This window comes from Salarias fasciatus, chromosome 7 (assembly GCF_902148845.1).
Source record: "Salarias fasciatus chromosome 7, fSalaFa1.1, whole genome shotgun sequence".
In the NCBI taxonomy this organism is placed as follows: domain Eukaryota; kingdom Metazoa; phylum Chordata; class Actinopteri; order Blenniiformes; family Blenniidae; genus Salarias; species Salarias fasciatus.
Window position 1 is genome coordinate 20,893,326 of NC_043751.1, and position 16,085 is coordinate 20,909,410.

The 16,085-nt window shown below is 43.4% G+C and overlaps 1 protein-coding gene across 3 annotated transcripts in view; it reads right to left on the reverse strand.

The window, feature by feature from the left end:
* Positions 1-16,085, reverse strand: part of syt7a (synaptotagmin VIIa) — a 78,468-nt gene that overhangs the window by 4,600 nt on the left and 57,783 nt on the right. For 2 of the 3 annotated variants that reach the window (XM_030095738.1, XM_030095737.1), the window contains 3 exons: positions 12,470-12,604; positions 2,415-2,517; positions 402-669 (listed from right to left, as the gene is read on the reverse strand). In XM_030095738.1, the coding sequence (XP_029951598.1) occupies positions 402-669; positions 2,415-2,517; positions 12,470-12,604 (506 nt within the window). The remainder of the gene's footprint in view (positions 1-401; positions 670-2,414; positions 2,518-12,469; positions 12,605-16,085) is intronic. The other variant, XM_030095736.1, reaches the window with a different exon arrangement.

Genomic DNA, 16,085 nt, shown 5'->3' on the forward strand with positions numbered 1-16,085 from the left:
AAGCAGCTCCTGGATGCAGCTTTATGCTGTATTTAGTCTGGAGGTCTAAGAGCGGCATCGATTTTCTCCTGACTTTCAGCGAGAGGACAAATCAGCAAACGTCCCAAGTTCTCTAATTATTGCTTGAGGTAAGGATTTCAGCGATGCCAAGCTCGAAAATTGAAAATGATCCTCTTCTAGCGGATTAAAATATAAAAAAAACAAAAAAAAAACAAATTGCTAAGAGGGTCTGCAAAACATCAGTCTTTAACAAAGTGTTGGACAAATAGATTTCCAGTCACACTGTCACAGTGGATGTTTCAGATAACCATGTTATGTACGATTTTATTCATTCTGATCTTTCTAATACTATATAATACAATAATAATAAAATTCAGTGTGTGAGCAGGAGTAGTACCAACCCTCAAACAGGAAGGTTTCGTTCCAGTGCGGGTTCAGGTTCTTCCTCTTAACCTTGGTCTCCAGCTTGTGCTTTTTGTCGGGAAGCAGGTAAATTTTGACAAAAGGGTCCGAGGTGCCGGAAAAGTCCTTGGCTGGGAGGTCCTGGCCCCTGAGAACCTTCACGGTGAGGGTCGTGTTCTGGAAGCTGTAGCCTATACTGAACTGGATCCGGCCCAGCTTTTCACTGATAGGCCCCTCGCCGTCGTCGTCCTCCGAGCCCGGAGACAGCTGCAGGCCACAAATTGCAGACAAATAAATAGAAACGCTTCTGCATCCAGGGTCGTCATCGGCAGCAGCGGCAGCTTCGGCAAAGAAAAGTTCAATCCTGGGGCACACACGCTTTCTGTGTCACAGGCACATGCACACAGACCTTGACAGAGAGAAGCTGTGAGGGGATGAGGGGGGGGGGGGGGATTTTAGAGCCGAATTTTCACCGCGGCGCACTCAAGCAACTGCTCAAAGCCACAGGAATGGCCTGACATTAAGAAGACTGAGAGAGTTTAATTTCCTTACTAATGTTCTTAAGAGGCAGGAGGCGCTCAGATTGAAGATAGGGGAGCTTTAGACCACCCATTCTCTCTCACAGCCGCCCTGACTGCTTTATCACCGCTGTGCACTAAAAGGCCACTATCTGATAGAAGCAGTGGACAGAGAGAGGAGGAGAGGAGAGAAGGAGAGACAAACGGGAGGCCGGAGAGCGTCGCGTGAAAGGCATGGAGAGAACAGCCAGGAAGCACAGCTCAAGGTTGGCATTCTGCACTTGCAGCTGACTAATAAAGACTTGCTTCTTTTCTTCCCGCAGCTCCACCTTCTGTCTATGTCCTTTGTCTTTTTTTTTTTTCTCTCTCTCTCTCTCTTTCTAACAACTGCATAAAACTGGAACAACACATTTGAGGACTTTGTGTGGAGATAAGCAACCGGCAGTTCATTAAACCACTCTGTGCAAGAGCCACGAGTGACACTCTGAGGAGTGATTTGCATGCAAACACTCTCTCCGAGTATTACCTGAAATTCTTGATTTTGGAGGTTTAGGCCAGAGCTACAATTTCAAAGTGACAAAAACTCACTCAGCATTTTATAAATATGGGTTTTAAAACCACCAGGCAGAGCAAGAGTGAAATATTCCAAGTCTAATTTATCAAACAGTGTGAGTCACCTTGGATAGCTTGTCTTGCTTGATTGCCACTGTGGGAAATAACTGTCAGGTATATAAATATATTTTTAAATAGTTTCTTTTTTAGCAGGTAAAACTTCACATCAACCTATCATTTATTAAAAATGAAGAACCTTCAAATTTTCAGTTGATGACCAAAAGCACTAATTCCTCACTTTTTTTTTCTCCAGAACTACAGATGTCAATGAGTCTCTTCAACTTTTCAAAGATATACTAATAAATCTGTTTAGATACTCGCTTTAAAAGAGTGGATTGGATCATATCTTACCAATTTTTTGAAGTAGCCATTAGAAAAATCAACCCGTTTGTTCAGAGCTGCGACTGACTGAAATGTCCTTCAGCGCTGCCTGAAGGTATTTCTGCCACAATTATAGGAGGAATTTACAGGAAAAAAAAAGCCAATTTTAACCAACAAGATGTAATGACAGGCGAAACCGCTGCCCAACAACATGTGAAAGAGAAAACCATGGCATCAGGTGAAGGACGCCGCTGCTCGCAGCCTCCAGAAGAACAGGTGGAGATAACGTAGCGTGCATAATACGGCTCAGCTCCGCCAGCTTCTATTGGCACACGCATGCTTTGAATTGAGCTTTACAGATAACTAGTGCGCATAATTGACTACTAAATAATGCAGGCGAATTATCAAATGAGTATTTGATTGCTCTGTTTTTTAGAGGGTCGCCACAGCGATGCAGACTTGGCTCATTTTTAGTTCGAACGGGAGTTTTGACATAAGATGATTTAGGAAACATAAATAAGTCATTGCAGGATGGATGTGAGGTGGAGCAGAGCTTCTTACCATCACCATGTCTCCGGTGAGAGAGTTGGCCAGGTCGGTGACGGAGGAGTGGCCGTCGGCATCTGGGGGTTGGCCCTTGGGGCTGTTAGCTGGCTTGTTACCCCTGTAAGCACAAAACCTCGGGTTGACAGCGGGAAAACGGCGAGGACGCACGCTGAGAAGCTAACTCGTCTACACAAGGGAGAATAACTGAGCCAAACCTCCACCTGTTCAACAGTGGAAAAACTGGATTTCTGACACAAGCGAGTCCAAGTTTGACTTTGGATAGATGTGGCTTCAAAGCCGATCGCACTTTCTGTAGCTATCACGATCGAAGCCAAATGAAATCTGCCAAAGATCCCACAGATTAATGGCGGGCGCTAGAACTGAGGACAATTGATGCAGCGAGTTGCGTTTGATGAAAACTGGAGTCCGGGATGACTCCGTAAATGAGTCCGGGTGTGGCAAGCGTCCACATCTCTAACAAGAAAGTTACCTCGACCAAATAAGTAACACATTTTCAGACAGAACACAACACAGAAAATCCAAATTTTAAAACACACATAGAAACCAATTATTAATATCCGGTCCCCAGTACAGAGTTCACGAGGAACCTTTACTCCCTCTGAAGACATTAACGGGACGCACATGTATATTGACATGTACAGCAACGGGACATTAAACAGTAGACTAACATCTACAGCGACATGTAGAGGACCAGATGTTCAACAGGACAAACACTCAACAGTCTGACGAAGTATTTTTGTGTTTTAAGTTTCTCTCTGTGGCGACAACAAAAATGACTTATGAAAAAAAAAAAAAAAAAAGAAAGAAAGAAAGGAGAGAGCAGAGATCTCCCATGGCACAGCTGGTTTGTAGGTACAAATGTTAATAGATGTTCAGTTTATTTCCTTCACATGAGGATAGTTGAAAACACGCGTGGTGAAACATTCTGGGAGAAAAAAACCTCTATGTTCATACATCATGAAAACAAGAATCACGAAGAGTAAAGGAAAGGAAAACAGCAAAAGAAAAGAAATAAAAGAGGATAGATATCATGAGATCGAGGAAAAGGTGTGACGGACCGAGAAAAGAGAGGTAAAATGCAACAGTCCTGGCTGATGAAACATTAGACACACAGCACTCCATAGATGACTGATCAAGGCACATGGAGAGGCCGGACACTGAAACACTGTTAGGCAGGAAACAAACAGTAAATAGAGAAAAACACAACAGAAACACAGAGAAAGAAGAAAGGAATGAGCGGACGAAGAGAGGATGCTGAAGTTGCAAAACCAACACACAGAAATCATAAAAGACTGTAGATAAGATAGAAAGATCAAAAACGTAATGTAGGAAATAGCAAGCAGATTTTTTTTTTGTTTTTTAATCTGGATTAGAAGAGATAGCAAGTATTAATAGCATGAACAGTACGAAAAACTAAAAAACCAAAGAGAGAGTGAGATTGTTACAAACACCAGCACATTAGAGAGAAAAAACAGAGCTGCAAGAAAAGATAGGGAATGAAGGAAGGAAAGCCTGGAAACACAAGAGAGGCTTAGTTTGGTCAGTCTGATAAGTATCAAAGAATAGGAGACAAAAATAAAGAGCTACGCACACACAGTATCTCTAACAGGAGACAAAGGAGCAAAACATGCTAAAAGGAGAAAAAGAGCACAAAGAAGAAAAGAAAAAAGACAATAAATACAATTGATCGTCAGGAAAAAGAGAGCGAGAACTTTTTTTTTTTGAAAAAAAACATGGACGACTGAAAATAATCAACAGATGTGAAGTATGAAAGATAAATAGAATGTAGGTATACAACACGGAAAAAAAAAAGCACTGAAAACACAGAAAGACGGACATATAGTAAGAACATAGTAAAGGCACATTTAGAGTGTTACAAAAGAGGGCCTTGCTGGGTTTGAAGTCTGCAGATAATGAAATGTTCGTTTTGTTTTTCCAACCATTTAGCAACACTCTAAAAGTGAGGACTGGGGACACAGGGGCCAAAGCACAAACTGGCATTGGCTACATGTGCATATTCAACATATGCAAGTAGTGGTCACTCAGAGAGTGAAGGCAATGCCTGGGACGGGCAATAAACAGGGAGCCCATAGAACGTCTGTCTGTCTGGCCAGCATTCTCTGTCAAGCTTTTCCATCGAGAGAATGTGAGTATCACAGGGTCAAACTGTTTTTTTTTTTTGCCTTTTTCTTTCATTTGCTGGATCCGCCGAACAACGAATTTGTATGAAAATCGATGTTGAATGCAATAATGTGTACATTTTTTTTTTTTTTTTTTTGCAAAAGACAAGGACAAAACTGTGGGGGAAAATATATACTGACAAATAGACAGACAGAAAAAGCAAGCGAACAAGACAAGCAGACGGACTTCACTTCAACCAGCAGGGGAACCGGAGCCAGACGGGGGGGAAGGAGGGATGTTGACCATCTCTAGAATGGAAGGGAATAGTCATCAATTGGTGTTAGTCGTATTAGTCGCCAAGGGAAGTAATCGCATTCTGATTGGCCTGTTTATGTTTTTTGCATGGACTTTAAACTGCAGGCAATGTTTGTTTTTTTGTTTTGTGAGGAGAGGAAACCGGCAGGGTTCAAACCGATGACTTAGGATACGAGCATCAGCTCGTTAAAAAGCTTGAAAGCACTGGAGAGACTCTCGGAGTCTGAAGTAAAGCGAGGCACCTCCCTCCTCCTCCACCTCCCAACTATCGATGGGGGAGTGAAAGTCTTCAATTATTCATTCTCTTTCATGCTTCATTCAGGGGTTCAGTGCATTCTCAGGTAAGAGCTAGTGCAGCCGGGGGAATGGCCTTTCTACCAGCCTTGCTCTACAACACCTGAGGTGGTCCTCTGCTCCCTGCCTCCAGGCTGCTTAAACAAAGCAGCCGGGCCTGCACAACCGTTGCATATAACAGGGCGCTTCTTCCAGATTATGTACGATATCATATATCGATGATGACGATTGGCTTCAGTTAATTTAATTTCTAATAAAACATCATCGGTGTCACAGATGGTGAAACTACAGCTGCTGCGTTTTGGTGCCAATGCTTGTTTTTCTTTCTGACCCCTTGGGGGGCTGATGTGAGTCTGTGAAGCCTGCAGTTGTCTACAGTATCCAGTGGGAGGCAGAGCGGACTCAGATCAGATTCTCCCACAGCTAAGGCAAGGAAAGTGGGCTGTTGGCATAGCAACGACTCTAGAAACACAGACCATACATATGGGGGGGTTTTTGGGGGTGTGTGACAGGAGGCTGCTGGGAGTGGACGCAGAGGGAAGGGTGTGTTTAGAGGGGTGCAACAAACAGGCAAAACACACGGAAAACAAGGAAGATAAGGCATAGGATATATGACAGGTACGGGTGAGAGCCTCGCAGACACACACATTCACATGAACACACATATGGAGGCAGGCGGGGCCACTTTGGGTTTCACCGTCCTGTGATACTATCCTGTTTTGTTACCTGACCGAGGGCCAGCAGCTCGAAGAGAGGGGGAAGGGGGGGGAAAGACACTCCACTTCTAGGCTGGAGAGAGACGCGAGAAAGAGAGCCCCACCCAGACCCTCCTTTTTTTTTCTTTTTTCTTTTTTTTTTTTTTTTGTTCTTTTCAGACATTCCCCACCCCTTTTGCAAACATGTCACACTCAAACAAACACGCTCGCCTGAGACCATGAAGTGATGTATTTCAGTGTCTATGCTCAATTTCATAGCCGCCCACTAGATCTATCATTCTTCAGGGGTGCAGCACACTTCCCAGTATCATATACAACATCAAAAAAAAAAAAAAGAAAAAGAAAAGAAACCATCAGTGAAGCACGACGTTGCTTACGCAACTCATCATCCACATGAAGCGCATGTACATTCACACTAGAATCAGTCATTCCTGACGCTCCGCTCCTCAGACTAAGACCAAAAATTCTGCGGCAGCACATAAATATGGATTCTCACACTGTCAATTAATTACTTCCTGCATGTTGGAACTAGAAATTAGTCCAAAATAGCATCGTTTACTGAAATCCCATTTCAGGAATAAGAGCCGAGGGAGGTGCTAAATGCTGCCTTCTGTGTCTCCGCTTCGTTTACTGAACTCCAAGTGGAAATAGAAAACCACAACCGGGGCGATTCACTCCCTGCCAAATGTTTATCTCCACAAATACTGGTTACAGCTATTTCATTTTGTATTTTCAACATACCGCTCCGTGCAGCTTTATCTCCTCTGTTCTCCACGTCAAGTAAAGTTCTCAGAGTTCTACAAGAACAGCGAAAACAGGACTGATTTCAAATGTAAGACAGTTCATCGCCCCACCTCTCTTTACAGCCTCCCAAAACTCTTTGCAATTTCATATCAGTGTCTCACTGCTTCAATAAAACCACTTCCTCATCATTCGCATCAGCAACATAAATTCATCAAAACCTTTAAAAAGCTTTATTAAAAATCCGAAAATGAGTGTGTCAGGTGTTTTGAATTCCTCGTTCATTTTCAGGATTGCTTCTCAGGTGGAGGTGGAAGCGGCGGCATATGTGCCGACTGCTCTGACAGGACGCAGGAGTCCCACGTTAATGCTCCTAATAGCCTGTCTCCTCGGCCACCATCCATCTATCTGTGTGCATCTTATGAGCATGTGTACCAGCGTGCACCTGCCGGCTAGAGTGCTGCCTTTAGCCCTGTATGACGCATGGATGTGCAGAGCACAATAAGTACTCCCTCCGACTACTCTCGTGGAAGGAAGATGGATTTGCACTTTGAATTTCCTCTCTCATCCTTCCCTGACCTGTGGATGGATGGAAGGATGGATGGATGGGTGGATGGATGGATGGATGCATGAATGTATGTATTTATGAATGCACTCTCCTCTTCCTCCTCCTCTTCCTCTTTTTGTGCCACATTTTGTACGCCTTAGTGCTATCTACTCCCCCCCCCCCACCTCTTTGCACAAAACTGAATGCATCTCTACATTTCCCCTGTGATGTGCGGATGAGCACGGTGGCTGCAGGGAGCCAAAGCCTCGGGGACGGTCTTAACCGGAGCCCCTGAAGGCTCCGCTGATTAGTTGGGCCTGCGAAAAAACTCTTGTCACAGGCGGAGCACTGTGTCAGACTAACAGAGCATGCAATAATCAATTTACATGTTTATGGAGAAACACATACACATCTTATATCGTCTCGAAGCCCGACAGGAGCATTATTAGGTGTCATCTCAAAAGCAAAAAGGGCCTGAAATTGCACCTTCCCATGTTAAGCTATACGTTAACTGTGCGTGACCTCAAGGTGACCTAACAGCAGCGTAAACACATCATCTCCCGTCATCCACAGATCTAACTCCTCCTCCTAAACAGACTAATGCAGTTAAGGGACAAACGCAGTGGTGGCACTGAATAAACACACATCTATTTTGATTTAGGTAGAGGGTCATAACCGCCGTTCACTATATTTACGTTACTCTTTCATGCCAAGTTAAGCATTGTAATAAGCTCATAAATTATGAAGTAATATTATATAGCCGGCTTGGCAATTAACAGACACTCGGAGCGTCTCGCTGAGTGCATCATGTCTTTGGGGTAGGGAAACATACCTCTCTGTCTATTAATATCTGTGAGACGTATTCTGAAACAAGAAACAACTCCACTGGCTTACACAAAGTGATGTAACATGCATGGATGAATAATTGAAAGACCACAGGCAAGTGGATTGAATGTTAATGTGGCACAAGGATATGTCCCACCTCCTCCGTCCCAAAACCTGTGTCCTCATTGGACCATTCCGTTGCCACTCAGAGAGAGATCTAGATTCGAAGCTCTCGGGGATTGTGGCTTCTCTTTATAGCAACACTGGAAGAGAACCTACAGTATATGTTCACTGAATCGCGACTGAGTTGTATGAGTGAGGGCCAATGAGGCATTAACAATTCACTCTAACATCCTAATTAAGTCGTCCAAGATGTGCAACCTATGGACGCCTGGGACACACGTCTCAGCGTGTGCCGTCCCTCAAATCAAAGCAACGCACAATTTTATAATCAAGTCCAATTCCTCTGTTTCCTCTTTTGTGATGGAAAAAGTGTAACCTCGGCTTCAAAGTCTCTCTGCCTTCCGACAACCCCGGTGTGGCTCAAACTGTCACTCAGCTCCTGCAGCACGTTGGACACAAACGACCGAGCAGAGGGCTTTCATCCATCCATCGCTCGCGCAAGGTCCGCAGAGGAGCAGGAATATCTGGCACCGTGACACATTCTCATGGCCGCGGGCGACAACAGGGTATTTATTTGAATTGTGCTCAACCAGAGCAAAGCAACAATGGAGCATTAACACAGTGAAAAACTGTTAATGGAGAAACCTCTGCTGATTGTGCCTCAAGTCCTTTTACATACATTTTACTGTTACCGGGATTCAGGTAATTATAGTGCAAGGTCACGAGTGCTGTTGTCTGGAATGATGAAAGAATTCAATCGGGTCGTTTGTAATTAAAGACACTTCGCTAAATATCCATGAATCAACCTCTTACAATATAATAATGAAATCCATACAGCTAAATGTATTTAACATGTGAAGATAAAAACACACTGGCGACATTTATTTGGCCATTTTTAAGACAATCGGATTGAATTCTCTCTGATTTATAAATCGGATTGGCCAATTGACACGAACGTTGGATAAAGTAATCAGATTGATGTGTAGGTATTACATGTAGGCCGATACCATTACGGTCTGCACTGTAAAGAATGGTCGTTTGTGATGTGCACGATTCCCTATCCAGCTTTGCCTGGAAACACACTGCAACTGAAGGTGAATTAGCATAAAGTTTACACAGGAGATATCTCTGCTGGAAAACTGACATGACAGGCCGTATCTTATTCAACACTGGTCTAATAAGAGACAACGCATTAAAAAAAAAAAAAACCTGTTATTTTCATATCGACAGCAATCCCCTCGGAGACGCTGCGGGACTTCAGGACGACATAGCTGCAGAGGCAGCGGGAAAAATCTGAGGATCAAAGGGAAGCTTTTTCCCAGCATGATTTTTTTCTTCTTAGTTTTAAGAAAAAAAATAAAATAAAATTACTGGGGTTTGTTGGAGGGTTTATAAACTATTAATAGTTAAAATAACAAAACTCACATTTTGTATCCAGAATTTAATGTTTTTTCAATTGAGACATAAGAAAAAGTTGATTGCAAAATCTTAACAGTGACATTTCTGACAGCTACAGACTATATACAAAGACTTACCAGGTATCTAAAATTAAATGCACCTATCTAGAAAAAAGTATGCTTGAATGAAAAACGATTTAAAGTAAAGTTAATTGAATTATTCATTGTTTGTCTATCAAAATATCTCTGTCATTTTTAAAAAAATAACTAGTGCATTTAGGGATTACAAATACCTACAATTGTACCAAAGTTAGGCTGAACCCCTGGCTGTGTCATTAATGTAGGGCAACACATAGGAGTGAGCAGACATTGGCTTGTTGCTATTCATGAAGTGGGGGGAGAATTCACTTTGATGTTTGCGTTGATGGCAGCGACGTTTGAGAGTCCCATAAACTATTAACAGCAACTTCACAGGCTTTATGTTGAGCTGAAACAGTCTGTCAGCGGCGCGCTGCCGAGACGGTCAGCTCGGCGTAATATATTCATGAGGCGTGAGGCGAGAGATGCAGGTGGGGATGAGTGATGAGCACGAGCACATGGCTGAATATACAAACTGCGATGATATGGCCGTACGCGTGACATGGGCGTGGAGGGCGAGGCGCCAACGAGAGCCGCGCTTTGTCTCTGGCTTGAGAGCCCAGTTTCAATTGAGCAATATGCCAGGAGCATGATTGATTAAATCATGGTTAGACATCTGTGAAGTCAGCACTAACACCACGGGGAATGATATACTCCCAGCAAGCTTATACCTTGCTTTTCTAATAGCCTGTCATCCTGCAACGTTTACTCCTGCTTCTAAATTTAGCAGCCAATTAAAGGGTGGCTGAATCATTTATTAAGAATTTGAATTTGTAATTTCATGTGAAACATAAGAATGAGTAGCTCAAGTAGAATTAGTTTACATCTCAGGGGAAGGACAGACAGCTGCTCGGTAAAGGGTCGAGGCATTCAATGCTTTCATTACAGTCCAATCTCAGCCGCTTCGCCATTGTTCGGCTGCCACTCACTCTGTTTTGAGCCAAAGAAATTAAACGCACCTCGGGTTAATCCAGAAAAGAGCACAAAGCTCCCCGTCACTTTTAATCGGGCTGGATGATGTGGGCCTAATGCAGGCCCGAGCAACCTGCGGTCCCCGCTCACTCTTTGGTCTATTAGCGGATTTTAAAAGCTGTTTGAGAAGGCTTCTAAACAAACACAAAGAGCTGGGAAGGCCAGATGAAACATAAACAGAAATTCACACAGAAAATTGTGATTCTCTGTGACTCTGTGGGCTTTGAAACTAATCCCAAACAGTGGACATAGTTCTGATGTTCACTGAAGCCACAGTCTTCGAGTGCTTCTTGTTTTTAAGTCCATGCAGTTCTGTGTTGACTGTAGGAAATGGCTGCAGACAGCTTCAGGCCAGGAGACTTACACAGATAAACAAATGTGCTCACAAGTCGAGAACGGACTATTTCTATCACGCTGTAGGCGCACGAGCCCCCTTACGAATGTATGGAGCTGCATGTGTGCAGCTCCATTCTGCAGCTGTGCTGTCTGGGTAAGAAAACATTCACCATCTGTATTGTACAAGGAGCCGCGGCTGAAAGTCATGTGTCAAATTGATGAAGCACTTGTGAATGAGGAATAATTGGTGTGACGAGAACATCTGAATTTGCTCGCCGTCCTCTCCCATTTTGTTTCAAGGTGTGTGTCATATTATGTATCTCCAAATTGTCTCCCATTTGTCACAGAATCAAAGTGGGGTTAAAACAGCCCTAATTGGACCGCAGAGGAAATCGAGTGTGTCGCCTCTGCCTACGGCTGGACTAAACACAGGGTTTCGCTTCCACTCGGCAGTTATTATTTGCTGGTGAATATAATCGCAACTAACCGTCCACGGCCGTCAGTGGTTGGAGCCGTTCGCTCCTCGCGACACGCCCAACTGTACTCATCTGTTGGCTTTTAACTGTATCACAAAAAAAAAAAAAAAAAAATTGGTCCGATTCCGAAAAACGAGCACAAACCCAATTATTCCGGGAGATGGGCGGAATGTGAGCACGGCTGATACATCCTTAAAGATGAGTGGAAATATTTTGGCTTCCACTGTGTAAGTTGGCTGGCAAGGAAAAGGGTTATTTTTAGCAGGATGTTTATGTAAGTGACTAACATGTTGTGGAATAATGAGGAGGCTCTCCGGGCCCTCGGTGGAGCTACAGAGACAAGACTCTCGGAGCGGCACAGGGTGATTGAAGGGAGCTAATGAGCAGGAGGGGAAAAAAGAACACGGGAGCAGAAAGGACGGGGATATTAAAAGCATGAATATACAAAGAAAAATACAACAACTACCAATGGGAGGTCTCTGGGAGGAAAGCGTGAAAACACAAACATATAGGGGATGAAAATGGTGGTGGAAAAATGTCATTGTGATATTTGTGAGATAATTATCGTGGTCAGGGGATAAAAAAACACGACCGGCTTCAGAAAACACTTTTTTTTTTTTATTAGCTGATTTTTATTTTTTGTCTATAAAAAGCTGAAAAAGGGGAAAAAGTACCAGCGGACATCTCGCTGCTGTGATTTATGAGCTCATTACGGCTTTTCAGCTAACAACCTAAATTGTTTAATCATTTTTACTCATCTCGCCTCTGCCGGCATTTATTTCCTACAGTTGGTTTCATCGTCGGCGCTCATTTATATCTCTGTAACAGAGTGAAAAGCTCCACTGCTATTTCGGGTGCAGGTCTGTGGCACAATACACTTAAGTGCAGTGACTCACCGAAAACACTGCCAAACAAAGCTACTCTCTTCCTGCCCGGACTCTGAATTCCTCTCTCGGTTTTCCTCAATATCGCATTCTTCGCGTCCCTTTCATTCGCACTCCTCTCGCTCTCGCAAGCACAACAAGCGCTCTCATACATTATCTGGTACCTCTTCTCAGGAGGCGGCTCCTGATTGGCCGGTGGTGCTGCCTGCGTTGTTTCCTGCTGCAGGTCAGGGATATTGGCAAAGTCATCTTGCTCTGCCACACCAATGGCCAGAGCCAGGACCACCAGCTTCCCTTCACTGGCTCCCCATAAAAACAAGATGCAAACAGTACAAAAGGTAGAAAGAGAGAGAGAGAGAGAGAGAGAGAGAGAGAGAGAGAGAGAGGCGAGAATAGAGAACAGATGCAAAGGATAGGGAAATTGAATATAAAGAAGGTGTGGTGCAGGGAGAGAGAGGAAAAGGAGAGGTCACTTCAGGTGACGGTTTGGACACAAAGCTGAGAGGCGGCGGAACGACAAGAGATCACACCAGAGCAAACAAACAGAGGAGGCAGGAACAGAGAAAACAGTCATAAAAGGGAGTATCTGCCACACGGCATCACAGCCCAGCAGTAAGCACTTTGTCCAGGGAAGGATATTAAGGAGATATCATAAACCGAAAGAGCGGATTAATAACGCCGTAATGACTTTAATGAAGTGGTGCTGACAACAGGTACAGCATGTATTCACATCAGACCGACACAAATAACTCAGGAACTCGGGGTGATTAGTTAATGATTGTTAATGGATGTGATATTCAGCAGCTCCCACACACGTCGAAGGCATCGAGACGCCACGCACGCACACGCACACGCACACGCACACGCACACACACACACACACACACACACACACACACACTACACAGTAACTTGTCCAGTCTCTTCACCTGCCGCTTTACCTCCACCATCACCTTTCTCTACGAACACGCACGGCGTCTTTCCGCGGAGTTGAGATTTAATTAAGCCTCATTAGGAAGATCTGGACTAATTGTTTCTATTTGAGTGATCCAGTATCTTGAGGTGCGCGGTGCGTGTCACCGTTTTCTGGGTCACTGCTCCCTCGCTCTCCACGTCGTACTTTTTTCTCATTTCATCTTCTCTATCCAGCTACCACTGCCTCTCCAAATCCCCCCACCCAGCCCACCCCTCCACCCCTTTCCCCCCAGTCGTCCCGATCTCCTACACTTAATTCTCTGCCTCCTCATCGCTGCCTCCTTCCTCCTCGCTGTCATCCACACCCACGGTTCTATAGCTTAAGCCTTCGCCTGTGTTACAGCATCTCTGTGAAGGAAATACAACGCTGCCAAGTTGCGGGAAGATAGCGCCCTAAAATTCACAATTTCATCTTTTTTTTTTTTCACACGCCGTCAGAAAGCCGATCTGGCAGCTTCCAAAGAGCTCGTTTAATAAGCAGCCTGTTGTACGAGTGGCTCCTGAACGTATACGTGAGGTAACCCCTTCCAGATTAGCAGGAGGCTCCGACACCTCCTGTCACACAGCAGAGTCCCATTCAGCTCCCATTATTACTGCACTTTGATATGAAACCACATCACCAGTCAGACATTACTCTGCACCAGCGATCTGGGGACAGATTCTGATTGGATGATATTTTTCAGCAATTTATGAAATGTTCATGAAGCTTTTTTTTTTTAATATATATATAAATAGTATTTATCCAACTTCTGCCATTCAATGTACATATCAGTTACGTTTATACATTGAAATGACTTCTATTTGTATTTAGACATCATTTTTACTCTTTTTAGGCATTATTTCTTAATTCATTACAGTATTGAGGGATAAATGAGTAATTATTGTTATTACTATTGCTTTTATTATTGATTTTTACTGTGTACAAATGTGTTTTCCTGCCTAACTTTTCATCAATCCATTCATTCCAGTTGCCGCCGTTGTTGCCTCTCTTTGGAGCTTTTCTGATTTCTTAAGCGATTCATATTACATTGCATTATTTATGCTATTCTGAACCAGTTTCCATCAGTTCTAGTAATTTCTGATGGATTTTTCATTGCATTGCTTTTTTTTTAAGTTAATTTGTGGGTTTTTTTTTAATTTGTAGAGATTTTCTGCTTGTTGTTCTCTACATTTTAAGTTACTTTAACACATTATTCATTGTAAAACACATTTACACATTATTAAATAAATAATTTTCAAAGCATTAATGAGGGTATTTTTGACACCATGTCACCTATTTGTTCGTTCATTGCTGTAATATTTCATCTTTATGTGTTTAAGTCATTTTTACTATGTTGATTTATATGTTTCTGTTTGTGTCGTGTTCTTACCGGTGTTTGCCGTTTATATATATATGTCTTTGTCCGATCACGTTTCCATTTTTTCTCAAACATTTCTGACTCTGTTATGTTAATTTCATGTTTTGACTAAATGTTTCAGCCCCTCTGCTTTCTCGCCGACCAGTTTTCACACTCTCATTCGCAACATGTGGTCCGCTGGTGTTGCTGCTGACTCAATGTGATTTTTTATCCAAATCAAATCATGTTTTCCATTTTCTCAGACTAATTGAGATGTTTCCACAGTGTGTCCCTGCTGAATCACTGGTCCATACAGTGGAATGAGGCATGAAGTTATATTCGCACTGGATGTGTTATGGTGACTGGATCCCTTTTTTTTTTCCAATCAGCTCTTTATCTCAAGAATACTGTTAAAGCACTTCACTCAATGCACAGAGAGCGTGCACGAGTGGAGGAGGAGGAGACATTTACGACACAAGGACAAAATATCGATTTGAAAGCTGAAATGCACGAGGACTGATCTCCTCAGGGATCAAATGGCTCCAAACGCTGGATATCTGTGTCAGTGACATCAACACGTTCATAAAGCAATGATTCACCCAGATAGGGAATCTGGCCAAGATTAGAATTAACTGGCTTGGACAATGGGTCGTGTCTATTACTCCGCCGCTCTGCCGTCCGTCAAACGAGGCGTTGCTGTTTGCAGAACAGGAAATACAACAACAATGACCTCAATTCCACGTTTACAATGATAAGTGCCACAGTTGACAATTATGGGCCATATTCTCAGTCACCTTGGTGATTGCATGCGTTACGTCGCTAATGCTCAGCTCGCCGGTTTGCGATAGTTCAGCTGTGACATATGCAAGCACTCAGACAAGCTTTAATGCACATTTCAAATATGGTGTGAACGCTTTAATGAACCTCACACAGTGAATGTTAGACACATGTTGTATCTGGGAAGTGTCCTTGTCCATCCCTTCAACACCCTCTGTCTCCCTCGTCCGCCCTCCCTCCATCCCGCCATCCCTCTTCAGGGCATGAAGCAACAATATGTCGTAGAAGTAATGGTGCCGGTGACATAAGATCAATGCTTCAGGGTTAACACAAATCTACACACAGCTGCTTGACCCTTGCTCTTATACTGATGCACTGTGACATGAAGGCTGTGCGATGTTTGCACGTTCACACATGTGTCGGTGAGCCAGCAGCACCACGTGCAGACCAGGGCTTACTGTTAGTAAGAAAGCTACAGTGGTAAAATATCATTATGCTGTTGTTTGAGACAGTGTAAATAATTATGAAAGAATATTATGCACCTCCTGATAAAATATTCTGAACATGCCAAACTTGCAATGTCCCAGGAAGACAACTGCAGCATAAAGCCTGAATGCAGGCCAAAGACATGTTAATACTTAGCGCAGCACTGCATCAACATTTGACAATTTAAAGACAGGATGGCTTAGAA